This window comes from Pelodiscus sinensis, chromosome 20 (genome assembly GCF_052426305.1).
Source record: "Pelodiscus sinensis isolate ZL-2025 chromosome 20, ASM5242630v1, whole genome shotgun sequence".
Lineage (NCBI taxonomy): Eukaryota > Metazoa > Chordata > Testudines > Trionychidae > Pelodiscus > Pelodiscus sinensis.
In genome coordinates this window covers 6,996,038-7,023,532 of record NC_143071.1, presented here as the reverse complement: position 1 = coordinate 7,023,532, position 27,495 = coordinate 6,996,038, and the positions used below count along the sequence as shown (strand labels likewise).

At 42.9% G+C, this 27,495-nt stretch overlaps 1 protein-coding gene and 1 long non-coding RNA gene across 3 annotated transcripts in view; one reads left to right on the top strand and one right to left on the bottom strand.

Annotated features, from left to right (window-relative positions):
- Nucleotides 1-27,495, bottom strand: part of ABCA5 (ATP binding cassette subfamily A member 5) — a 79,180-nt gene that overhangs the window by 38,019 nt on the left and 13,666 nt on the right. For both annotated transcript variants that reach the window (XM_075903999.2, XM_075904000.2), the window contains exons 5-19: nucleotides 26,942-27,103; nucleotides 24,687-24,784; nucleotides 21,639-21,868; nucleotides 18,526-18,667; nucleotides 16,333-16,521; nucleotides 14,466-14,613; nucleotides 12,150-12,318; nucleotides 9,428-9,486; nucleotides 8,571-8,681; nucleotides 7,853-8,028; nucleotides 6,515-6,634; nucleotides 4,617-4,755; nucleotides 4,002-4,092; nucleotides 3,661-3,800; nucleotides 330-449 (exon numbers count right to left, since the gene is read on the bottom strand). In XM_075903999.2, the coding sequence (XP_075760114.2) occupies nucleotides 330-449; nucleotides 3,661-3,800; nucleotides 4,002-4,092; nucleotides 4,617-4,755; nucleotides 6,515-6,634; nucleotides 7,853-8,028; nucleotides 8,571-8,681; nucleotides 9,428-9,486; nucleotides 12,150-12,318; nucleotides 14,466-14,613; nucleotides 16,333-16,521; nucleotides 18,526-18,667; nucleotides 21,639-21,868; nucleotides 24,687-24,784; nucleotides 26,942-27,103 (2,094 nt within the window). The remainder of the gene's footprint in view (nucleotides 1-329; nucleotides 450-3,660; nucleotides 3,801-4,001; nucleotides 4,093-4,616; nucleotides 4,756-6,514; nucleotides 6,635-7,852; nucleotides 8,029-8,570; nucleotides 8,682-9,427; nucleotides 9,487-12,149; nucleotides 12,319-14,465; nucleotides 14,614-16,332; nucleotides 16,522-18,525; nucleotides 18,668-21,638; nucleotides 21,869-24,686; nucleotides 24,785-26,941; nucleotides 27,104-27,495) is intronic.
- On the top strand, nucleotides 359-18,273 carry LOC142819128 (uncharacterized). Its single transcript, XR_012896917.2, has 3 exons — nucleotides 359-399; nucleotides 5,289-5,451; nucleotides 17,454-18,273. It is a non-coding gene; the product is annotated as an uncharacterized LOC142819128 (long non-coding RNA).

Genomic DNA, 27,495 nt, shown 5'->3' with positions numbered 1-27,495 from the left:
TAAAATCTATCTTATGGGAAAAACACTAAAATTCATCCCTGTACAGAAGGTCAACACAAGCTCTCTACAGCTTTGGACCTCTGACAAGAATCCTTTCCCAATCACTTTGCCGTTTGTTGTTCTGGTCAAGTATTTCAAGGAACCCATAACAGCATGGGATATTAAGTGTCATTTATTGTTTGATGTAATATTCTACAAGAGGACTTTGAATTATCATTTCCATAATAAACTGCTTTTAATAGTGAAAAGTGCTGAATACAATTTCATAAAAATTAATCCTGACTAATCAAGTCACAAAGAAAAATATAAATATTAGAGTTATGTCTCACCTGCTTGATCAATTTCTGCTTCTATTTCCAGTTTCAGGAACACATCCTCCAAGGTTGTCATGGAAACTCCGTAAGTAATAACACCCAAATGTGAATGAGTGTCTAGATCAGAAAATAATCCTGGAGGTGAAATAATGCAGTTGCTTAGAAACAAATTTATATTTGCTCACCAAAATCGTCTCTGATTTAATAAACAGGCATAGTGTGCACTGTTTGTATGTGCAAGATATTAATTAGAGAAACCTAGGTAATGGCATTATAGTTAATGATGAGTTTTGTGCTTAAAGTATGAATGTATAACACATGAGAAATGCAACAGATTATTCCCAAAACTACACATTTATCCTCGGAGTACAGAATGAATATGTTGAGAGCTTCAATCAGCCCATTAAATAGTTCAAGACTCAACATTAATTTTAAAAAGAGTCCTTAAAAATGTAGCACCTGTTAGCTTGGGGGGGGGGAGGGGGGGGGCGAAGAACAGGTCTATCTTAGTAATAGAGCTCAGTGAAATTTTCTGAATGGTGTATTCACGAAAAGATGCATACATCACACCATACACGCACACCTGAAACTGCATGGGTCCATGTAACCTTTAGTCCAGGGGTTGTTTGGTCTGTAGGGATACATCTCCACTGCAACACTATTTCAGAATAACTAGCGCTATTCCGAAATAGCTTAGTCCGTGTCTACACAGCAGGCAGTTATTTCGAAATAGTGTCAAAATACTGTCAAGCTGGAAGACTTCTTACTCCAACCCCTGCAACCCTCATTGTACGAGGAGTAAGGGAAGTGGAAGGAAGAGTGCTCTACTATGAAATAAGTGCTATGTAGACGCTCCCTATTTCAAAATAAGCTGTTTCAAAATAAGCTGTGCAATTGACATAGCTCAATTTGCGTAGCTTATTTTGAGTTAAGCCCTGCTGCGTAGACTACCCTAGGGCCGTGTCCAGACTCAGGGTTTTTTTCGGGAAAAGTAGCCTTTTCCTGAAAAAACTTCCCCTGCGTCCAGACTCAAGTCGCGTTCTTTCGAAATTATTTCGAAAGAACGCGGCTTTTCTTTCGATGGCGGTAAACCTCATTTCACGAGGAAGAACGCCTTCTTTCAAAAGTTCCTCTTTCGAAAGAAGGCGTTCTTCAATGTAAAGAGGCCGTCTTCGAAAGAGAGCATCCAGACTCGCTGGGTGCTCTCTTTCGAAAAAGCGGATTTCTCTTTCGAAAGATCCGCCTGCAGTCTAGACGCGATCTTTCGAAAGAGGCTCTTTCGAAAGATGCTTTCGAAAGAGCCTCTTTCGAAAGAAGCCTGCAGTCTAGACATAGCCTAGGAGACAAGTTTGAAACTCCACTCTTGGGCAAAGACATGAATTGAGACTTCTCCCTTCTCAGATGAAACTCATAGACTTATAGACTTTAAGGTCAGAAGGGACCATTATGATCATCTAGTCTGACCCCCTGCACAGTGCAGGCCACAGAATCTCACCCACCCCTCTTAGAATAATCCTCTTAGAAACATCACCAAGATCATAGGCAATCTGCTTCCAATCTCTTTTGTTAAAGCTGCGCCACTTTTTATGAATGCAGAAATATCCATTTGGCCAGCGAGAGAGAATAACTCTCTCCACCGGAGCGTAAGGCTCTCATCACGTAGATGGGAGCTGTCGATTCAAATCTTCTCTCCATCTGATTCAGAAGAGGATTTGACTCAGTATGTCCTACCGCCATGCAGAGTATTAACATATGAAAGGGCAAAGCCAGTGCACTCAAACAAACATGCAAGATCCCTAAAATGAATTTTACCTTCAATTTTTCATCTACACTCGCAACTTGAATGCCATTTTTTAAGTATTTTTCACAGAGATTTGATTCGATCCATTGTATTCGTTTCACACGTCCTTTCCCACAGTGGCGAATTTCCCTGTGGCAAAAGTGTCTCCTTTCCTGCTCACAACAGGCTGGCATCCTGTATGGCGAGGGTCTCTTTTGCCACACTTTGGTTAAAATGATCAAAGTTTATTTTATTTCAATTTAATAAAAGAAAAAGTGCGCCGACAGTGGAAGAGGGTTATCTTGGACCAAGAGCAGGATTCTCTGCATTTCCACTGCCAAACCCCATCCTCCTCTGCTTTACGTGTTTGTTGCCAAAACTTCACCTCACAGTTAACGTACTTGGTTTCCTGTCGCGGAAGCTTGGGCTACCTTGAGCAGCTGCAAGGATGAAAGAGTTGAGGGACCCCTTTCTCCTCCAGAAGCTGAGCCCAGTCCCTAAAGCGGTCTCAGGGCTTGTCTGCACTTGAAATGTTACAGCGGCACAGCAGCTACACCTCTGTAGTGCTTCAGCATAGACACCGCTACCAACGCCAATGGTAAAGGGTCCCCAGATGGCGCAGATAATCCACCTCCCCAGGAGGTACTATTGAAATAGATGGAAAAATTCTTCCACTGACCTAGTGCTGTCTAGACTAGGGCTGGGTTGCTCTATGTACGTCCTACAGGGGGTATGGATTTTTCACAGCTCTGAACAACTTAGCTGGAATGGCTTAATTTTTTAGTGTAGAGTAGGCCTAACACTATGTCTACACTACAAGTGCTACAGCCACACAGCTATGGTGTTGGAGTGTAAACACTTATTACAGTGATGAAAGGGGTTTTTCTGTGACTGGAACATCCTCAGGAGGTGGTAGCTAGGTCAATGGAAGAGTTCTTCCATCAATCCAGCAGCATTTACATAGGGTCTTAGGGCAGCTTTAATTTCTCACAGGGGTGTAAATTTTTCACGAGGAATGTAAAACCCCAACTCATCAGTTAACCGGCTAAACGTTAGGTTAACCTATTGTTTAATTGGTTAACTGACTAAGCGGGATCCTGGGAAGGGCACGACTTCACCCTCAGTCCACGGGGCTCCTACTCCAACCACACAGGCAGACGGCTCCTGGCTCAAGCCACACGGAGGCCCAGCAAGACTAGAGCAGCCCCTCTGTTCACAGGCTCCCGGGTACCAGTTAACCAGTTACCCCATTCACATCCCTATTTTTCACACCCCTTTGCAACGTAACTAGGTTGATTTCAGTTTCAAGCGTAGACCAGGCCTTAGTCCCCACCGGCTGAAGAAATGAATGAGCAACTTGGAATTAAGGCAAGGAACATGCTCACAAATTTTCAACACTCTAATCAGTTTTCACAAATTATAAACATCAATAAAGAACATTTGCCTATAAAGAAAAATGACAGCATACTTCTCTGAAGGCACCATCATGATCCATCCATTCTCCACGCCCCCACCCACCTACCCACCCACACACAAGCTCAGCATTGAATTACAACAGCAGCGTACCTGGAAACTTGTCCATGTCTTTAAAAGGTAAAGTATACACAAGCTGCAGTTCATTCTGTTGCACCAAGCTGGCATCGGGGATATGTTGTCTGATCAAGGCTGTTGTCGTTTCTATATTGCAATACCCATCTATATGCATACTATAAATTAAAAAAAAATATTTTAAAACCTCTTTGCTTCTTCACTGCCATTTTTTGGAAGTGCAGTCAACCAAGTGAAACAACACCACAGAATAATAAAAACTTTAAAAAAATGTAATTGGCTATTCTAGAACTTAATTAGAAGACAAAGCAAATATAAAATGACACAACAAAAGTGGCTTATAAACTACAAAATAATACCTCAAGCGGTAGCCAATTCCCCATTTGGTTTTGAGGAAGAGAGAGGAGCCAACACATTTCAGCATCCCTTGAGAAATCACAGCTTTTCGATCTAGAAACAAACAAAGGAGTTTTTATTATGAGGACCCTCAATCTAGTCACAAAACAATGGCGTGACATAGGGTACGTCTAAACTACAGGGTTTTGTCGACAGATACTGTCGACAAAACTTCTGTCGACAAAGAGCGTCTAGACTACATCCAGTTCTGTTGACAAAGCAAGCCGCTTTGTCGACCTAACAGCGTGGACGCAAAGGACAGTGTAGATGCAATAACGCCTTCTATCGACAGAACTCTGTCAACAAAAGGCGTTATTCCTCGTAGAATGAGGTTTACATACGTCGACAAAACTGCTGAGTTTTGTCGATGTTATGTCGACATAACTCAAAGGCAGCGTGGACGCAGGTGTAGTTTTGTCGACAAAAGTCCACTTTTGTCGACAAAACCATGTAGTCTAGACACACCCTAAGTCTGACTACTGACAGTGGAAGGAGCACCTTGCATGCTAAATTCAGCTCTAATTTACACTTCTGATTCCCCTAATAAAAGTGGCCCACAGGGCCATGGCAACACTCACCAGCAAGAATATCTGCCTCATCCATGAAATGAGTACTAAAGACCGTTACCCGATTGGCTTTTCTGTTTTTCAGGAGATTCCAAACAATGTGCCGAGAACATGGGTCCATACCAGCAGTTGGTTCATCCAAGAGTAAAACCTACATAATGATTAGGGGGGAAAAGGCATAAAAAAATGCAAGCCCTCCACAGTCACAACTAAGATATATATATCACAAAGTCCTACGGAAAAACAGGAAGGCTATTAATTCAAGGGCTGTCACTGCAATTTTTAAAAAATATGTTAATGGTCTATTTGTTTAAAGGGAAGGTGGGAAATTTTTAACCAATTAAAAGGCTTGCAAAACATCCACCTTCACTACTTACATCTCCGATTTGTGATCAACAGGAAAAAAAAACCACACACAAAGTCACAGAAATGCATTTTCACAATGGCCTCCCTTATAATTAAAGTTAAATTAGAATGGTAAAAAGACAAATTGGTTCCTTTTACCAATAGTAAGAGAAATTAAATATGTATGTTTTCAAAAGGTAGGAAATCATGAAGAGTCTTATTACTTACATCTGTACACTGCTGCCTTTAAACATGTACCCAGCCTAAAGGAGCATCACTTCATATAGGCTACTAATAGCAACCATTTAATTTGGTAATCAGAGTGTTTTCCTATCCCAGGTGCTTGCATGGCTGTTTTCGGGCCGTAAACCTACTCTCTCAGAACTTGTGCTGTATGGTTTTTAGAGAGTGTGACCACCATTCCAGATGGAGTGTAACTTTTTATGCAACTTTACCACAGAAAATCGTGAGAGAATCCAGTTACTACCACTAACCCGCACAGGTAAGTCCTTGCAATGCAAAAGTTGCATGCTTAACCTTGGCAATTTTAATTGTTTAAACCAGAGTTGGTATGAAACATAGGAAAACTGTACATATTTGCATCACTTGCAATTGCCAAGTAATGCGAACACAGGTAGTGTGTGTGTGCACACAAAGAAAGAAAGAAAGAAAGAAAGAAAGAAAGAAAGAAAGAAAGAAAGAAAGAAAGAAAGAAAGAAAGAAAGAAAGAAAGAAAGAAAGAAAGAAAGAAACAAAGTGGTAACTTAGTACAGGCAGTCCCCGGGTTACGTACAAGATAGGGACTGTAGGTTTGTTCTTAAGTTGAATTTGTATGTAAGTCGGAACTGGCGTCCAGATTCAGCCGCTGCTGAAACTGACCAGCGGCTGACTACAGGAAGCCCGAGGCAGAGTTTCTCTGCCCCTGACTTCCTGGAATCAGCCGCTGATCAGTTTCAACAGCGGCTGAATCTGGACGCCTGGAACAGAGCAGCTGGGGCGCTGTGTGGCGCTGCGGGGACCAACCCGGCAGCACCCCAGCTGTTCTGGAATCAGCCGCTGATTAGTTTCAGCAGCGGCTGACTTGGGGACGCCTGGGGCAGAGTAGCTGGGGTGCTGCTGGGTTGGTCCAGTAGCGCCGCTCCTCAGCGCTACTGGACCAACCCAGCAGCGCCCCAGCTGCTCTACCCCAGGCGTCGTGGGCAGAAAAGCCTGGTCTGCTGGGGGGGGAGGGGCGCACTAGCTGCGCCCCCCCCCCCCCCCGAGCAAACCAGGAAGACGCGGGCGGCGGGACCGCCCATACGCGCCGCGATCCCACCGCTCGTGTCCTCTGCGGCTTTGCTCCGCGTCTCCTTGGTCTGCTGGCCCCCCCCCCCCCAGCAGACCAGGGAGACGCAGAGCCGCTTTTCTCGCCCCGGAGGACGCGGGCGGCGGGACCGCGGCGCGTCTGGACGGTCCCGCCGCCCGCATCCTCCGGGGTGAGAAAAGCCCCGCTCGTAAGTACGGATCCGACATATGTCGGATCCGCGTAACTTGGGGACTGCCTGTACTGTGCTTTTGCTCCTTACCTTTGGGCTCCCAAGAACAGCAATTCCTATCGACAGCTTTCTCTTCTGCCCTCCACTTAATTTTTTAGCTTGGTTATCTCGGATGGGCTGTATATCCAAATCATTCATCACTTTCTGCACCTTTAAAAATATAACAACAGGGTCTGATGTCAATATAAATGAGATACAGTGATTAAAAAGTGACTGGCACAATTATCGACAATCTTACGTTAACTGCTGACTAATTATTGATCATTTTAAATGTTTCTAATTAACATGTTAAGTCTCTTTCCTGGAATGAGCCTCTTTGAGGCAAATCTCAGTACCAAATGCCAACAAGGATCAGGTCCTTGAAGTTTAACCTAACAAGACTGGATAAATTATAGGGGGGTCCATGTTTGTAAACATGCACTACTATTTAGACCATACATCACACCTCAAATATACTCACCCAGGAAATCACCCCTGCAATGAACCCCAGTGTCAACTCTGTGTACCCCTCTATTCAAGCGACATCATCACAGGACCTAACCACATAAGCTACCACATCAAAGGCTCATACAACTGCCCATCCACCAATGTGATATATGCCAGCAATGCCCCTCTGCCATGGATATTGGCCAAACTGGACAATCTCTATGACAAAGGATTAATGAACACAGATCAAATATTTGAACTGGTAACACACAGAAACCTGCTGGGGAACTTTTTAACTTGCCCAGGCACTCATTTATGGATTTAAAAGTGGCTATTCTCTTATAAAAGAGTTTCAGGAATCAACTGGAGAGAGAATCTGTGGGACCAGTATCAAAATTGCATATGAAGGTTCTCTCGTACAGCCTGAACACCCAAATGACATCAAAACCTAAGTATCAGACACTTACAGCCTACTTACTCTTTAGCCTCATTTAGTATGGACACTTTAATTGACAGGGTTTTTTTTACTTTTTTTCTCCTCCCCATTTCTCTTCTTTATAACCTACTTCATAATCCAACCTCTGTATCTCTTGCCCCATTTGTGTCATCTGAAGAAGTGGATTGTGTCCACAAAAGATGCCATTTACATATTTTTGCTACTCTCCAAGGTGCTACAGGGCCATTGTTGTTTTTTAAGTTTTGGTACGTGTTTTTAGTTACAGACTAACACAGCTACCTGTCTGGTGCTATTTAGATGTTCCACTAATAGCAACAACTTCAACAAACTTTATTTAAAGAAAATTTACTTTACATGTTAGCCCTCTTCAATAAAACAGTGTATTGGACTTTATTATAAAACAGACTTACTTCAATAATGCAATCAATAAGACTATTTTAATTAACAGTGACTACATGTGTATAATTTATAGCTGAGTGACTTACCTCATGTATCACAAAATTGGGAGAGATCCCTTTAATCTGAGCAAATATTGATAAATTCTCTTCCACGGTCAATACATCAAAATGTATATCTGATTGTGGGCAAACCCCAGTCATCTTTCTTACATCGAGCATTTCATCAATTTCAGAGATTCTGTGTCCGTAGACAGATGCAAACCCTAAAGAACAACAAGTTTTAAAAAGTGGTTTTTAAACGCAACCACAACTTTGATTATCCACTAACTCCACCAATTGAAATGTATGTATAATTTAAAATTAACCTATCCTATCCTCAAAGATCAATGGCCACCGGTTTTGAAGGTAGGCAAAAAGGACGCTACAATAAGTAATTACTAGGGATATGAACGACAAGTCGCTTCCCCCGCCCCTACTTGCTGCCTCTATCAGCAAGAGGCAATGGGGGTGCGAGGAAGAGAAACAGGTGGTGCTTCAAAGTGGTAACGCTGCATGGAGCCTGGGGCCAGACCCTGGGCTCCACATGGTGCTGCTGCTTTGAAACGCCACGTGGAGCCTGACCCCTGGCTCCATGTGGCGCTGCCACTTTGAAATGCTGCAGGGAGCATGGGGCCAGCAGGGGACTGCTTGAGTCCCGTGTTCCCTGCTGCGCTTTCACCTTTGATTAATTAGCCAATTAATCTAAATTTAACATCCCTAGTAATTACACGTCCTGATTTTTTAATTAACGCCAGAAGAGACTCACCATCAGAAGGTGGGCAGAGTCCACAAAGAATATTCATCAGTGTTGTCTTGCCAGTTCCGCTATGCCCAAGTAAAGCCGTAATCTGGCCCTCATATATGTCAAAGGACAAACCTGATCCAGAAAGAAAAAAGGAACGAGTGAAATATGAAACTAATGATACCTGTTGTGCTATTCTGCACTGGCTTACATCACTTTAGTTTATTAAAATTTTGACATGTAGGATATGTATTTACGTTGTACCCCCAGGAAGACATTTTAACACAGCCTGATGTGTATTGCAACAGCAGCAATAAATAAGTTAGGATTAGATTTCCTGGTAGCACTGTCTCTGAAGAGAGCTGATCTTAGAAGCTGTTAGAACAGTGGTTCTCAACATTGTGGACTGGAGATACAGCTCTCTTGTGTCCTATGGGATGCAGTTACACAATATATATACTACCTGTATGTCCCTGGGGATGTCACATGGCCTGCAACTGGGTGATGATTGGGCAGTAAGAGCCCACTAATTGAGAACAACTGAATTTAGAGGCTCTCGTACCACCATCTTATGGGAGCCAGCAAGAGGATCCTCTGTGCATACTCCCTTTAGTTAGGGGCCAGAAAAGGAGCCTGGGAAAGATGACATCCCACAAGGAATGGGAATTTAAGAGGAGGGAAATCCTATAGAATCTGTTACAAGCCCCTTTGTTATACAGTTACATTGTACTGGTTAGAGACACGAGGGAGAATACACACCAAGCACACTCTACAATTCATGCTCCCAAAGGGAAAAAAATTAATCACAAAAGACATTAAGTTCCTGGGTTACTTCTCCTTCCATTTCTGATAAGTAGCTTAGAAGCTAGAAGTTTTCTTACTTCTGAGAGCCTCCACAGTTTCACCCTTTTTCCTGAACGTTTTCTGAACACAGCTGATTCTGAAAGAAGACATGTAATTTTAAGAAGAAAAGAGCTTAAACTATCGTTTTCGTTTGCAAGGAAAGATTAGGATGAACAACTGCAATGTTGATATAGAAAGGTTTCGACACATTTTACAGCTCTGTGGAAGTCACACAAAATGTGTTGGAAAAACATGTAAGTGTATTAAGAGAATGGGCATCTTTTTGCAGTGTTTTGCTTAAACTGTTTATATTATTGCTGGTTTGCACTGGCAATACAGGGAGGTTTCCTTATTGACTGCGATATTTTTTTATCATGGAAGCTGCATAACTCTTTACAGTAACCCATACTGTTACTTATTTCCAATAGCATCAACCTTGTACAAAGCACTAAACAGCAAGGAAGGCCCAGTCTATGCCCCAGTGAACTCACAGGAGAGACTGACAGATGGTAGGAAGAGGAGAAAGACAAGATGGAACTAAGCAGCGTTTTCTCTAAGCTGAGCAGCTGCACAGCTTCACAAGTGATTAATCAGCCCCACCCAGGCAAAGGTACAGGGCTCCCTACAGGAAACTGACTGACTGGGCAGAGCTGATTAATCACCTGTGCAGCTGTTGAAGTTTAGAGGGAACATTGGTGTTAAGTAATACTAATGGTGCGTCTACACTGCACCGTTATTTCGAGATAACTAACGTTATTTTGAAATAACAATGCGAGCGTTTACACAGCCATTCCATTATTTCAAAATTATTTCAAAATAACAGACGGCTTGTTCTGAAATCTGAAAACCTCATTCTACAAGGAATAATGCCTATTCGGAAATAGCTATTTTGAAATAAGGCAAGTGGAGACGCTCCACTGCTGCTGTTTCGAAATAGTCTCTCATAAGGGCCATTCTAAGTTAGTCCTCTCTAGTGCCTCCTGGGGCTCTAAATTGAGATAGGACGTCTAGATTATGGAAGCCTGCCTTGGATTAATTTTGAGGCTTCCCCGCAGTGTAGACGTGCTATTTCGAAATACGTTATTTCGGAATAACTATTCTGGAATAGCTTATTTTGAAACAGCCGTGCAGTGTAGACGTAGCCTAAGTTAACCCTCATATGTTTTTCCTCTCTTAGGGTATGGCTACACTTTGGGGGGGGGGGGGGGGATGTCAAATATGGTATGCAAATTGCACTCATATTTGCATATCTTAATCCATTTTTTCCCCCCCAAAGAGAATTTTCCAATATTTGGCCTGTCTACATGGGGCCAAATGTCGAGAAAAAACCCTCTTTTGGAAGCCCCCTTATTTCTCGTAAAACAAAATGCACAGTGGGCTTCCGAAAGAGGGGGGGTTTCCAACATTTGGCCCCGTGTAGACAGGCCAAATATTGGAAAATCCTCTACCAGAAAAAAAAACAGAAGATATGCATATGTGAGCACAATTTGCATACCTTCTTCGAAACACGCTCTCCCTCCACCCGCCCCTCACACACACACAGTGTAGCCTTAAGGAGGATTTATGAAATCCACTTCCTCTCCCAAAATTTTTCCTCAAACTTATTAATATAAAGACAGTTCAGTTAGTTTCTCCAAAAGCTACCCTGAAAGAAGTAGCTCTTTGAGAATTACATGAACTCAAAGAGTACATAAGCCGTACAGATGACGTTAGGAGGGCGCAACCTATGAGTTGAGAGCAAGGTGGATGGAAAAAGGGGATGAAAACTTTGTGTGAGAAGGTAACAAAAATAGGAAGATGACACTGACATCACTGGCAAAAGCACTGGTTGATGTAGAATGAGGCAAGGAATAAGAATGATCCATTATTTTATGTGAGCTTAGGAAGACAGGGAAAGGAAACCTGACTCGTTGCACTGACATGGATTTATTCAAAACGTATTAAGACACTAACACACACCCCCCCCCTTCCAATCTATCTGTTTGTGGCCAAATACAAATATTTTTGTTTGAGACTAATGGAGCCATATAAGCAAAACGAAGGATTAGACTATTTCCCCCATGTCTACCATGCCACAAGAACAGAAAACAATAGCAAAGATTTAATAGCACATGTGGGTGATTAAGAATAAACTCGGGTATTAAAAATTGGAAATACATGAAGGCACAGATGTAAGAATTCACGTTATTTTCAAAATGTGCTGGAAATGGTTCATTTTAAACTGTTTTCTTTTGTGGGGTCGTTTCATATCATAGTCCAAGAAAGCTAGTCTAGTGGCTCCTCCGTGTGGCTTGGGTGGAATGTGCAATTTTTCACACAAATATCAACAGGTTTTACAAAACATATCTGAATCTAGTTCTTCAGATTTCACACAGAAATGCTTTTTTCTAAACCCACCTGACTTCAGCTTCTGAAATCAATCATGCCACTTATGGCATCAATGAAACAAAAGAACCTGGATTTCATTTTGCTTTCTCCTGCTAGACTTAAGACTATTTTCGGAAGGCTTGATTTGATGGGTATACAGTAGAAAAACACTTCCTTTACCAAAACAAACATTGTCATAACCGGAAAACATCCATATAATAGAAGATGTGGCTTCATAAGAAATGGACAACTGCTACTCTAATGGGGAAAGAACTAAATGTAATGCATAGCATGTGCTATTTGAATTCTCAGATTATAAATTACTGTTAACTGCCAGACACACACTACATAGGGACAGTGGTACAACGAATCTGTGCCAGCAGGAAGTTATACCTGATCGCTTCTTTTCCCTGAAATTCTGAAGGTACAGGTTCGACTATCTCACTGAAACGCAGGCTTCCATTAACACTACTCTCATACAACTCTCTGTAATTTCTTCTGCGCTTTGACCAGAAGGAGGGCTTCATAAAGAAAAATGATGTCCGTCGTAATCCAAACTCACCTAGTAAGAATAAAAGAAAGCCTCGTGAATGTTAAGCAGAGAGAGGATTTCCAGGGTTTGGATTTTGCTTTGGAAAACTGGGCCTGATCCTGCCACATTGCTTATTTTGGCATTAAACCCATCACTAAGGTTCTGGTTAAGAAAAGCATCGCTATTCAGCAAAGTCTTTCCTTAGAGAAGTGATGGATTTGTGCAAGTACTTCAATACTTTCCAGAACTGGGATACTGAGAAGGGTGATTTCAATACAGGTTGGATCTCCCGGCTATGTCTACATTCGCGGCTTCTTGCGCAAGAAATATGCAAATGAGGCGGAGTGTGGAATATCACCAAGCCTCATTTGCATACCTAATGAGCCTCCATTTTTGCAGAAGAGGCTCTTGCGCCAGAAGGAGCTGTCTACACTGCCCCTTCTTGAGCAATAAAAACCCTCTTGCGCAATGCCGCTATGCCGATTATTTTCAGGAAGAACGGCATTGCGCAAGAGGGTTTTTCTTGCTCAAGAATGGGCAGTGTAGACAGCTCCTTCTGGCGCAAGAGCCTCTTCTGCAAAAATAGCGGCTCATTAGGTATGCAAATGAGGCTCTGCAATATTCCATGCTTAACCTCATTTGCATATTTCTCACACAAGGAGCCGCAAGTGTAGATGTAGCCCCCTGGTCTGACACTCTTGGTACCTGACTAGTCCCGGATGAGGGATTTTGCTGGACCAGGGAAGGTCATTTCTGGCTCTGCTGCAGCCGATCCTACATTCTGCCCCTGCCACTACACCGGGCTTCCTCAAGCAGCCCTGCTGAGCTGCACATCGGGCTTCCTGGCTCCTCCCACCCCCATAGTCCAGTTGCGTGCTGAGCTTCTCAGCTTTTGGCCCCTGGCAGCCCAGCTGGGCCGTGAAATGTCCTCCCGCCCCCTCCTTTGCATCGGGCTGGGCCCCATGCCCTGCAGTGCACCGAGACACTCTGATCCTGGAACATCTGTGGTACTCCTGGACCACGGATGTTGTCAAACCAGAGTGTCCTGGTTTATAGAGATGCAACCTGTATATCTGTAATAAAAGATCATAAAGAAAGGGGTTTGTACTGAAAGATCTTACACATACGGTAGAGGAATTTGTTCATCAGTATTAATAAATTGGCTCCTAGATGTATCACACTTATTAACACATCAATAATATAACAAAACATCTTGGGTAGACAATTCCCAAACAGTGTTCCCCGTATGCTGTGCGTTTGTGCGGCCACTCAAGAGAGATTCAAATGCCACCCAGCTGATTAGCAGCGCGCACACACCGAGGTTTTTCTTTCTCCTGATGGTACACATTCACATATGGCTGAGTGCACATGCATATTTTGTTCTGCATATGAATGGAAAAAAAATCTGCACAGGACAGAAAAGATCAGAAGGAACATTGTTCCCAAGAAACATAATCGCAACAGTTGTGATAATAGTTTGATCAATAAGGGCACGTCCAAACTACAAAGATTTTTTGAAAGAGGATATGCAAATTCCACAGTAATTTGTATATCTTCTTCTGATCTCATTTTCTAAAGGGATCTTTCAAAAATGAAAGTAATCTGGACACTTTTTTTTCCTGAAAAAAAACTTTTTCTAAAAAATGCGTAAACCTCCTTTTTTAAAGAAGAGCCGTTTTTTTCTAAAAAGTTTTTTCCACGAAAAAATGCGTCCAGACTACTTTCCTCTTTCAAAAAATCCTCTTTCAAAAAATCTTTGTAGTTTAGACGTGCCCTACGGAAAGAAAATGATTCTGAAAAAATTTCCTAACCACGCAGAATTAAGCCTACCCTCTGAGTTTCTCCATCTGGGATTCATGGGCATATTTTAGAAAAGTAAAATATATGAATTTTAATTTAAACAGATTTTTAAAGTAACATTTAAGACATTTATAAATACTTTTTGCTTGGCATGACTATTACTTTACATATAGTTGAAGGTAAAGAAAAAACATAAGAAGTGCCATTACTGTCTAGCAAAGTGTTATTTAAATACAGTATGTTAGAGCCATCAAGTAAGGAACTGGTTTTCAGAGTACTTTTAGCATCTCAAGCAGACACAAACTTCAAATGGAGTTATGAAACTCAGGATCAATGTGGTTCTGCTCAATATTTCTCACGGATTCTAAACAACATACCTGGAATGACCTGATCAAGATAGACAGCTAGCAATAGGTAAAACACGCTATCCAGAACCAGTAAAATCAGACAAATAAATAGTGGATAAGGACCACGATATAAGTTTGAAAATATTGCCCCATCTTCATAATCTTCCAGGTACATGACCTGCAAACCAACACCAAAAAGTTTAGACACCATAAACTGCATCGTTACCATCCTGAAACTAAACAGGACAAACACAGTCCAAAAATAAAATTACAAAGTAATATTATATAAGAACAAAGGATGAGTGGTTGTCATAATAACAAAGGCAAAAAAACAGATGTAATACTAGTTTCAAATTTAAAAAAACTATAGCACGCAGTATTTTAGTTCACATTAAGTTGTTTGCTGCAGAGACTTATAAGCAATCATGTTTTATGCCATGAATAAAATAAAAATACAAAATTCACAAATGTACAGAAAATCATTAAAACTGCTTAAAAATATTTGCAGGGTATTTGTAATCGGAGAAGTCAAAGTTATATCTTAAAAAAAGAACAGGCACAGGGAGGCACATCAATGGTTCATTTAGCCTGGTAATATGCCTCTGACAGTGGCCAGTGCCAGATGATTCAATCAGACAGAAGGTTAGAGACATCCTGACCATGAGGTTGTGTCCCTGACAGTCTTGGTGAATAGCCAATGACAGACCTATCTAGTGATGTAAGCGACTAGTTGACTATCCAATAAGCATATGCTTATCCGATAGTTGACTCAGCTAGTCACTTTCCCCTGCCCCTTGCTGCCTCTATTTGCTACATTTCAAAGGCGGAGGTGCCCTTATCGACTAATCGATTAGTCAATGCAAACTGTATCAACTATTCGATTAGCTGATTAATCCAAATTTAACATCCGTAGACCTACCTTCCATGAACATATCCAATTCTTTTTAGAACTCATGCGTGCTTTTGGCCTTCACAACATCCCATGGCACCAAGTTCAACAGGTTGTGTGAAGTTTGTTTTAAACGTGTTACCCAGGGAAATTGGGAAGTAACCCCTAGTTGTGTGTTAGGCGAAGGAATAAAAAAAATATATAAAATTCACAAGGTTGCAAAAAAAACCCACCCTATTTAAAATGAACTGAAATAGAGGCAAGGCAAATATTTGCAGTGTATCAAAATATCAGGCAAAATGGAGTTGAGTTTACTGGCCAGTAATTGCCAGGATCCTCTCTGGACCCTTATTAAAAAACAGATGCTACATTAGCTGTCTGCCAGTCATCTGCTACAGAGGCTGATTTAAGTGATACGTTACAGACAAGTTACATCTTAAAGAAGTGGTGGTTAGGGCGCTAGACTGGAACCTGCATGGCTTAGGTGCAATTCCTTACTCTGCAACAGACTTCTTGTGTGACTTTGGCAAGTCACTTAGCCTCTCTCTGTCCCAGCTCTTCCTCTGTACAATGGGCATAACAGTTCTTCCCCACCTCCCAGGGGTACTGTTAGGAGAAATACATTAAGACCTTGTCTATACATAAAGCGTAGCCACAGCAGCACTTCAAAGTAAAATTGTGGCCATAACTCGAGTGCCGGAAAGCTCTCTCCCACCGCTCTACGTAAACCGCCTTGATGAGGGAAGTAGCTAAAAGGGCTGGGAGCACAGATTCCAGCTCTGTGACCTGGTTCACACTGGTGCTTTACTGCGCTGTATTTGGCTGTGCTTGAACCACTGATTTTCACACCCCTGAGCCAGAAAGTTACAGCGCTGTAAGGTGCCAGAGTAGATTTGGCCTATGACTGTGGTGATGAAGTAAGTACCTTACTTAGATCTTATACTAAGTTGTGTTTCATTGGTTTGTGCGTGTAAAGGCAGTATAGAATAACACAAAGAGTTTACTTACCTGTGCAACCCCAATCAAGAAAGTACAATGACAAAAGGGGCTTAGAATCCATACAAAAGACTTCGGAAAATCCTCTAACAGGATAATAGCAAGACCCACAAAACCAAACGCCAGTGTTGCCAAAAATTCAACTATGCCCACATGCTTTGATTTTTTAAACAGAGGAGTCAGCATAAAAGCAAAGAAAACCTAGAACATAAAGGAGAAGGTCATTACAGAGCACATGAAATCTGGCATAGAAATGCTGCATTTTTACCGTCAATGAACAAGTTACTTTCCTTGCACAATACTTGCAATGTTTTGCCAAGTCTTTGTGCCTGTTAACATCAATACTTTTGGTCAAAATAGACCTTTAACAATACAGTTGATTTTCTAATATTATCCCTACCGCAGAGCAAAGAACTGAACTGTTAAACTATAAATTAAAGGAAACATAATTCAATGTTCTTTATATTATTCAATTTTTCAATGATAAATCAAGAAACTACAATAAATACCACAATTTTTAAAAATATGCTTAGTAACTTGTGTAGAGTCAGACAGTAATTAAGTGGAATCTCTACATTTCAAAGTTACAGTCACAAAGTTATTCAAAAGCCTCAGGGGGTAGCCGTGTTAGTCTGTAACTGTAAAAACAATGATCATCTCATCTGAAGAGGTGGGTTTTGCCTATGCAAATTCATGATACCATATAGATACATTTTTGTCAGTCTCTAAGGTGCCACAGGACTACTCGTTTTTAATGTTATTCAAGTGTCCCACAGTTGCACAGTAAAAGGAACATAGAACAATATTTTGCAAAGCTTAGAGAAGACAGACCAAGGGAAGCTGAGAGTCAGCATAAGATTGGTGTAAGGCCCTGTGGGTCTAGAACCCAGACCTGCAATCTCCATGGTGTCATTTAGCAGCATGTGTAATCACTCCACTGCTCTGGATCCACTGTGGACACAGATCATGGGAAGCCCCGTCTCCACAGGTCTGACAGACAAGCAGCCCCAAAGCTCCTGATTGGCTCACAGTCCTATATCAACTTAAGGGACGTGGCAGGAAGTGGCCAGGCAATAATGTTCTGTAGAGTCTATGACCATTCCTTGCTCCTGACCTTCTGGCTTCCATCTCAGCTTGTTCTGGGCTTCATCTTCTGACGCAGACCCTGAAACCGGACTTGGATTCTGATCCATGGCATCAACCGTGGCCTGGAACCTGATTATGCAACCCTTCACTACTCCCTGCCTCCAGTTTGCTCCTGCTCTGACCCATGGTTCTGCCTGCCTGCACTGGGAGGCTGCCAACAGGACTCTTCCTTCATTAGAGGCTCATACTTAGATGCTGGATGCCAGTGGTGGGCAACCATGGTGGCAAAGACAGTGTTCTGAGGGAAGTTTTTGTTGTGGCAGAGTTTCTAGAGGAAATTGGTTGTGTCCTTCAGGAAACTGTCCCTTTGTATGGTGAGTGGTTTGAAGATGGTTTCTATGAGTCCATATTGGCTCAGTAACAGAGCTATGGACAGATATGGTTCTGCCTGGGTTTCCCAGTTATGTATCTTGCAGAGCATGCAGACGATCCCTGGGGTGGGTTTGTGAGGGAAACATTATTCTTGTATTGATGATATGCTTCAAGACTTGTGTGAAGAAGAGCTCTATGAAGCTTAAAGTTTTCTCCTTCCCTTAACAGAATTTCTTTCCACTGATAAAGATTTTACCTCACCTATCTGGTGTCTCATATATGCTGGAACTAACATGGCTACACCATCGCCAGAAACTAGAGTACATGGCATTTTGGGAGGCTGAGCCAGACTTGAAGTAGTGGAGTAAAATAAGCAAGAATAAACAAACCTTTGAAACATCCCATAGTGTTTGATTTTAACATATTTCTGCACCTTGATATTTCCTATTCCAAGTATACTACGTTTAGTAAACACTTCCATAAATTTAAATACTATGGCACGGGAATTGTTGGTGTTCCAGTGACCACATTAGCATATGTGACACTGAGAAGCAACATAAAAACTTCAAAAACCAATACAAGGGAAGAAAGAGAATGGTGTAATAAAGGCAGCCATTTTACCATTTTGGGTAGGAAAAATGGCATTGGGAATGAGTCTGGAATGGGGGAAACAGTGCCTGGGAAGAAGCACGTTAGAGAGAGTGACCTCAATGATCCACAAACAAACTGAATTCATGAAACACTTACTGAGGAGATTCCATACAGGAAAAAAAGAAAAAATATCACCAGAGGGCTACTTTGGGGAAACAGAGAGGAGGCTGTTCCAATGACCGCCATGAGAATGGACATGACAAAAATCAGAGTTGTGTACAGCAGAACCCAGGACAGCCTGAAAGGGAAAAAAACAAGGGGGGAAAATCATAGATTCAGTAAATTATCGCACTGGAATCATTCCAAATTACAATTCTTCAGTATTCCAGAATGCTGCACAAAAGGAACAACAAAAATAATGTGCCAAAGTCTCAGAGGAAAGGAGTTCTCCAAGTGACAGTATTATTCTAAACATTATTGCATGCACTTTCATACTAACTGCATCAACATAAAGCAAGGCATTGTTCAGAATCTATAATTTTGTAATTTCCATAACTAATTCCTTAGCTTAACTGAAACAAGGTAAAGTGAGGAGCAACTTTCAATAATTAAAGAAAATGCTACTTAAATTTTAATGCTCTTATCCATCCTGTAACACAATATTCTTCTATAGAAAATAAACCTTGCTGAAAAGTCAGGGAACTCTTTCTTTCTTAGGGAGCAGATGCAGCCTGAACAAGGTAAGAAATGCAACACATTTTACTGGGCTAACAACTCACTAGATTAGCCCTTTTATAAGTGCTTCCATTTTTCAAATGCCACCTAAAAACAACATGCCAGCAAGGATTCATTTTATAGAGGGGTTCCCTAAAGCAGAGAAGGGAAGGGAATTGGCCACACGTACCTAGAAATAGTGACAGGCAGACGGAAGTAGTCTGATGATATTTGAAAATCAAGGGCTTGATCATGCATTTATGAGTCAGGCTACTCCAACGCAAATCAATTGAACTACTCACAGTAAAAAAGGATTATATTTAATGGGAGCTTTTTGCAGGATACAGTTGGAGTACATCAATAGCCACCCCTACTGGGCATGCAAAGCTAAATGAAGCTCATTTGTTCCCCTACAACCATACTGTATGAAAATTGGCACACTCTCAATATGGAAGAATAGGCATTACATAGTGTAATACCCATCCCTAAAGAGGATGTACTTTAAAATCGGAATGTCTTCTGTACAGATTTCTCTCAGAGAGGTCACAGTATCACAGCAGTATTCATCCAACTCACGTACTAGAACCAATGTGGACGGAAAAAGGAGACTGTCATGTGTCTAACAACATCAGGAAAAAGAAGGAAAAATGTAGCTCATGCACACAGCATCCTATTTATTCACCTCAGGCCTTTGGTGTATTTTGGAGGGATTTCTATATATCCACTTAGGAAGGAGTAATCAAAAGCACAAATACAAAATGTAAAATGACTGTCAAGGAAGGAGTCCTTCAAAAAAGAATCTGGGGTCACAGTGAATCACATAAGAACATAAGAATGGCCGTACTGGGTCAGACCAAAGGTCCATCTAGCCCAGTAGCCTGTCTGCTGACAGTGGCCAGCACCAGGTGCCCCAGAAGGGGTGGACCAAAGACAACGATCAAGCGATTTGTCTCCTGCCATCCTTCTCCAGCCTCTGGAGGCCAGGAACACTATTCCTACCCCCTGGCTAATAGCCTTTTATGGACCTAACCTCCATGAAATTATCTAGCTTCTCTTTAAACTCTGTTACAGTCCTAGCCTTCACAGCCTCCTCTGGCAAGGAGTTCCACAGGTTGACTACACGCTGTGTGAAGAAGAACTTTCTTTTATTAGTTTTAAACCTGCTACCCATTAATTTCATTTGGTGTCCTCTAGTTCTTCTATTATGGGAACTAATAAATAACTTTTCTTTATTCACTCTCTCCACACCACTCATGATTTTATAGACCTCTATCATATCCCCCTTCAGTCTCCTCTTTTCTAAACTGAAAAGTCCCAGTCTCTTTAGCCTCTCTTCATATGGGACCCGTTCCAAACCCCTGATCATTTTAGTTGCCCATATCACAAACTAAATATGAGTCAACAATATAACTCTAGGGCCAACTCCCCTCTTCCACCACAAATACCATTGTAGGGTAATTCTACTAGCTTCAGCACTGAGTGGGTTTGAGCTGGAGTATAGTGTCCAGTTTTGGGCACCGCATTTCAGAAAAGATACGGACTCCCCATCACTGGAGATTTTTAAGAAAACTCTAAATCAGCATCTGTCAGGAATAGACTCTAGATAATAAACTTAGTCCTGCCTCCGTGCAGGGGACTGGACTAGCTGGCCTGACAAGATCCCTTCCAGCCCTACATTTCAATGATATAAAGCAGAAAAGAAATATGAGGTTTTAGATGTAGCATTATCACGGAGACATTTGCTTTTCGTATAGGCACAAACTGTGGTGTTATAACTGGGGATGTCACCGTACAGATGACTACACGATTAACCAATAAGCCTGAGCTTATCGGTTAATCTGGTCAACTACATGCATTCCCCTCCTCCAACCCCACGCTTGCTGCCTCTGTATTGGAGGCAGCAACAGGGTGGGACAGGGAGGTGGAAAGCATGAGCCAGTGGCCATGAGGAACTGGCTTAACAGCCAGCTCCCCACAAGCCCCAGATTTGCCTGCCCTGCTCCACCCCTGCGCTGTTGCCTCTAATAGAGAGGCAGCATGGAGCTAATACGCATGGGCAGCCAGCTTTAAAGGAAGCTCTGCAGACCTGACTGTCCGTTCCCCCCCCCCCCCCTGCCAACTGCCTCTAATAGAGACAGCAAGGGGAAGCAGGCAGGAGTCAGTTCCCCTCAGCACCGGCTCCACAGTGCTGCTTGTCCTCTCTCCCCCCATGCTGGTGCCTCTATCAGAGAGAGGCAGCAATGCAGGGGGGTGGGTTGCAAGGGAAGCTGCCGTGAAGCAGCCTCTGTCTGTAGCAGGCCCAAGCCCCCTGCTGACAGAGGCCATTTCGCATCCCACATAACTGCTACGTTTCCATGTGGTTTACACGACTATTGAATTACACTCTAGCTAACATCCCTAGTTATAACCGTGTTTAAGCAAAACTTGCCCAACATTTGCAAAAATATTAAGAAGAGTAACAGTCAACAACTGGTGAGTTTTAAAAACTTATTGTAGAACAACTTGACGTTTACTATATTTATCTAGAAGGGGAGTTTTATTGTCTACTCACATACCAAAAGGCGGTGTCATGAAGCCCCATTATCTTTAAAAATTCCTTCAACCTCTTCTCCTTTTCTGCTACAATATGTATTGCCAAATAATACCCAAAGGGTGAGAAAGCTATTACTAGGTAAATTAAAATAGTTGCTCGAGGAAAATAATCTATTTGCAAGTCAGCAGCCTCTCCCATAACAACAGCTTTCGTTGATTCCAGTTCTTCCCAGACTGAACGATTAGTCTTCAGCTAAGAACAGAGTGAAAGAATATTTGATTCAGTTTTGATTTTATAACTCCACCAACCAAATAAAACCCAATCCTGGAGGCATTTATATAGCAACTGGCATAAATAGGCTGACAGATTTCCCTGGGATTTTAAATCAAATATGGCCTGGTGGGTTTGTAGGCCTGGGGCCTAAATTTCTCCATGATCCAGAATTTTATAGATCAAAAAGGAGAGAAAGATGATCTTCTATGGGGAGATGGAGACAGCAAGAAAACAAAACATTGGGCTGCCTACCTCCTATGAAGGAGATTGACCTATGGAAGAACTTGTCAAAGAACTAGAAAGAAGTAGTGGGAAAGAATTCAAAACAAACACTGTCAGGAACAAATCAAACCAATTCATCAGTTAGATCAGGGCTACTCAGAGCCCATGGCCCGTTTGTTTGTGGCCTGCGGTGAGGTTTGGGTTTACACGGGGCTCGACCCACGGGTGGGATCCTGTGAACATGGCCTCCACTGGGAACATGCCCCACAATGGCGAGGCATCTCCCAAGTGGGGGGAGCACTGAAAGGCGCAAGCGGACAGACTGGCTGGAACAGACGGGTACAGGGTGTAGATGTTTCTAGCCCCCAGGGAAGAGGTGCTGGGAGCAATGGGGCATTGTGGGAAGTGCTTTGTATTCATGCCCGTCAGTGCGAAAGAAGCTATTTGCATGTACATGCAACCGCACTTAAGTTGCGGCCCTCGGCACGTGCTGTGAGTATCATTGTAGCCCTGAGACAGATAGACGTTAGGTAGTAAAACAATTAAGACCGTCAACTCAACAAAGCAGCAGCTTCATCCCGCTGCAGGACCGGCATACACAACTGCCTCAACTTGTGTTAGAGAAAGTACACATCCAAGTTTGGCTGCGCGTATCCATTGGCTTGTAGGACACCCTGGTATCTACTCTCCAGCCTGCAATGTCTGACGTTTTACAGAATGGCTCAAACTGTCAACCTGGGGCAACTGCTGCACACTCTCCACTCAGAATTATTAGACACTGGCGTTATGTCCAAGCTGTGAATAGAGCCCTGCATATCCGGGGGTAGCTGCTTCAATACTGTGGATACCCACTCAGGGCTCTCCCTCACCTCCCGCCTCGGCCAGCCAGGGCCGGCACCAGGCCTCTGCAGTGCTGGCAGGGAAAGACCACAGCAAGCTCCATCCAAGCAGGAGGGGCCGGGTGCTAGCTCTGCCCAGCTCCCTGCCCCCCGCTTGCTTCGTGAGCACTGACACATGGTGTCCCAGCCCTGGGTACCTGCTGCCCCTTTCCCACCCCCCGGGCCTACTTTTGTGCTGCCTGCTTCTTCCCTCCATGACCCTGCCTCCTCCTTGTTCATCTGTGTTCCCTCCCCTCCCCCCTCCAGATGGTTTGTGGTGGGGATGCAAGACAAATCCATATCACGGATCAGATGACAAGTTGAGCCTGGAGGATGCGGAGCTGCACGTTTGCACCCAGGCAGGGCTCTAACTATTAACCACTACAGTCATCAAAAGTCAAGCTAGCATGGCTGCGTCCAAGCACTAACCACATTCAACGCTCCTGACATCTCCCCACTATTCCTAATGAAACGAGAGTATTCACAGTATCCACTGCAAAGCATCCACAAGAAAAGCAAGGAGGCGAGTAACGCTGCTTTTCAAAACTTCCATGCCTGTCACTTTTGTTTTGTATCTGTCACTTCTGCGTGTCGCTTAGCTAGTCAGCGGTTTTCACATCCTTACAACCTGCCATGGGAGCTACTCCCTAATTTTAAGATTTTTCTAGGCATCTTTTAAATCTATATGAAGTGTACGCTTGCTGTGCAGGTTAAACAAAAGCATACAGCTCTAAAAGATCCTATGGGATTGGTCCTGCTTTGGGCAGGGGGCTGGACTTGATGACCTCCTGAGGTCTCTTCCAGCTCTAAGATTCTAGCCCATATGAAAAGCTAGATCTTAAGTCAGCACTGGATACACACCAGCCAGTTACAATCTCTTCGGAGTAAAAAAGAGTTCTGGGGAATGAGAAATATTTTCCCCGATTTCTTAGCATCTTTTGTCCCCAACCTTATACATTGGGGTAGGGGGGAGGAAAGCAGGGGGCAGATCTTCCTTCCAGTCACCACTTAGACTAGTCTGAAGTGTGCATCCATTCAAACAACCCGTCTTGTTACAAATCAGTGATGGCAAACCACTTTGGGCACGTCTACACTTGCACCCTCTTTCGAGAGAGGGATGCAAATGCAACTGAGCAAAACTGCAAATGAAGCGCAGATTTGAATTTCCCATGCTTCATTTGCATAATCGTGGACTGCCGCTAATTTCGAAATAGGGTATTTCAAAATAGCGGCAGTCCACGATTATGCAAATGAAGTGTAGGAAATTCAAATCCGCGCTTCATTTGCAATTTCGCTCAGCTTCATTTGCATCTGTCTCTCGAAAGAAGGTGCAAGTGTAAACATATTTTTCTTTTTAAAAAAAGAAGGGTAAGTTGCAGTGTTAAGTCAGTTCATTTTAAAACGGGCCAGAAGCAACGGGGGTGAAACATCTCCAGCCTGCCCCCATTTAATCAATAACTTTATGTTTAACTAATTAAACCGGATTTTACATCCCCGACTGTGCACATGGGTGTTTATATCGATATAACTTATGTTGCTCAGAAATGGGGGAAGGATACCCAAGTCATACAAGTTTTGCTGACCCAGACTGTAGTGTAGACACAGTGGAACAGGACAAAACAACTCTCATTACAAAAATGCCACATGAAAGGCCATTTAAGCAATTTTGCCTTTTCGTTTTACTGGGTGATATTTACCTGTATAATTGCGGCATCGATACAAGCTTGAAGGGCTGCAAATCCTGAGTGCCAGTATCTAACAGATTCACATTCCTTTGATAAACTGGAACAACTGGCTATGGAAAAATAAAGACATTTGGAAGCAAACACCTGGAGTTATTTGTTTCTTATTCAGGATGTAAAATACTGTATCTAAAGGAAATCCATTATTATGGTGGGAAGAATTTCTTTGGTATCACAAATGTAACCGACACAATCTCATTTATATCACTGTAATAAAAAGACCTTTTCTATGAAGCAGCCATAAAACTTGATAAGTAAAATCGACAGTAACTTCACAAGCCTATGGCTGCTATTAAAACAATCACGCGATAGAGCCAGTTGTGGGATAACTTTTCAGCCACTTTGTGGAGTACAGGCAGTCCCCGGGTTACGTACAAGATAGGGACTGTAGGTTTGTTCTTAAGTTGAATCTGTATGTAAGTCGGAACTGGCGTCCAGATTCAGCCGCTGCTGAAACTGACCGCCAGTTCTGACTTACATACAGATTCAACTTAAGAACCCCAGGCTTCCCCAAGTCAGCTGCTGCTGAAACTGATGAGCGCTGATTCCAGGAAGCCTGGGTCAGAGCAACTCTGCCTCGGGCTTCCTGTAGTCAGCGCTGGTCAGTTTCAGCGGCGGCTGACTTGGGGACGCCTGGGGCAGAGCAGCTGGGGTGCTGCTGGGTTGCTCCAGTAGCACCCCTCGGCGCTACTGGACCAACCCAGCAGCACCCCAGCTGCTCTGCCCCAGGCGTCCTGATTCAGCCACTGCTGAAACTGACCAGCAGCGGCTGAATCAGGACCTGGGGCAGAGCAGCTGGGGTGCTGCCGGGTTGGTCCAGTAGTGCCCAGAGCGGGTGCTGCAGGACCAATCCGCAGCGCCCCAGCTGCTCTGCTCCAGGGTCCAAAACAAAAGCCTGGTCTGCTGGGGGGGGGGAGCACACTATCCGCACCCTCCCCCCCCAGCAGACCAGGGACACGGGGAGCAGAGCAGCAGCGGCAGCGGGGTGCCGCGCCTCTGAGGCTTTGCTCTGGCAAAGCCTCAGAAGCGCGGGAACCCGCCCGCTGCTGCCGCTTGGGTCCCGGTGCCTGTGGTCTGCTGGGGACGGTCTCCAGCAGACCACGGGCACCGGAGCAGCTTACGAACGGGGCTTTCTCGCCCCGGAGCTCGCAGGTAGCAATCCTCTACCTCGACCTCCGGGGCGAGAAAGCCCCGTTCGTAAGTGCGGATCCGACATAAGTCGGATCCGCGTAAGTCGGGGACTGCCTGTATAGGTGGAGAACGACTATTCTATGTTATGGACAGAAACCTGCCAAATTAATGAAAACCAAGCTTTTTTGCAGTTATGAAAGTAGAAGGACTTCAAGCCACCGTGAGGAGATTCATGCATGGACTAAAAAAGCCAGGGAAACGAAATGATGAGAATAAGCTTGACCTGTGAATTCTACCGTAACACTTTTGTGAGAAATAAACAACTTCACAGGGAATCATTCCTAGAATGAAAATGCAACTTTAAGACAAGTTTCTAATGGTGAAAAGCTGTGTGTGAAATACAGACCTTTACTTAAAGTTTAGACTATCTACACTTCACCCTCTGAAGAATATTTTTCTAGCATCCTTAAAGAAAGGGAAGAGGATTTGCAAGATAACACCCTCCAGTGGTGGTGAAGTTGGTGAGGATGCTGGGGATATCATTACAGCTTCTCATGTCCTAATGGTATCATACTTTTCAGAGCTTATCAAAACAGAACCAATGCTGAAATCCTGGTACTACTAAAGTCAGTGGAAAAACTGCCCCTGCCTTACATTTTCACCCCTTGTTTTTACATGCTTGTGAAGAAGTCTGTTCCATTCGGGCACTCTGTAAATACCACCAAATTACTGCTACAGAAAGACAATCACGTAACACAGATATTTGTGCCCTAACTATCCCTGTAACCACTCCCAGTATAGGAAGGCAACTCCCAGCATTTTTAAGGAAGTTCTCTATCAATAACAATCCAGCACATCTCCTGTGCATCAAAATGCCCCAAACAGTGAAAAACAAGGTTTTCTTTCCCCTTTCTTATTGTACTGCTGCTAACACCACTGCTGTTTATGCGCCTTGGCTTTCTCGTGATAACGTCTTTCTTGTGAGATACCAAAGTCTGCACTTCACATCACATATGATGTCATAACAAAAACAGGTCAAATTTCCAGTTCACTGCCTTAAAAGTAGTCTGTGTATTTACCTCTTGATTCTACATTGACAGAAGACACTGAGACAGTATCAGGAAAGAATCTAAGCTGGTAGGACATGGAATCTTTGAAAACTACCCCAACAAAGTTTGAGGGCTTAAAAGTACTAGCCTCTTGCAGATCTTCTTCACTGAAAAATTCTTCTGTAATTACATCTGTAAAATATTAAAAATGAGAATTACACCAGAATACCTCTGAGAAAAGATCAAAAGTTAACTATGTATTTTAAGCAAAGATTGTGTCATTTATAAATAGGGCTACTTGTTTTCAGAATTTATGTCCAAATTTTGGCCCCATTAAAATTCATACCAAGTCCAGTATGAGTTTTTAAAGGAAAACACATTTTAAAAATGAAACTTTGCAGGGACTCAAAAACATTTATTGTTGCAATCAGAAGCCACATATCACTCCCAAATGTGAAATTCATCAGAAAGAACTTTAAACCATCATATCAGGATATATATTAAAAAAAAAATTCAAGATTCAGGTAGTGGTATCAGGGCTTCTTTTCCTCTTGGCAGTCATCTGTCAGAGGCACCATCCAAGT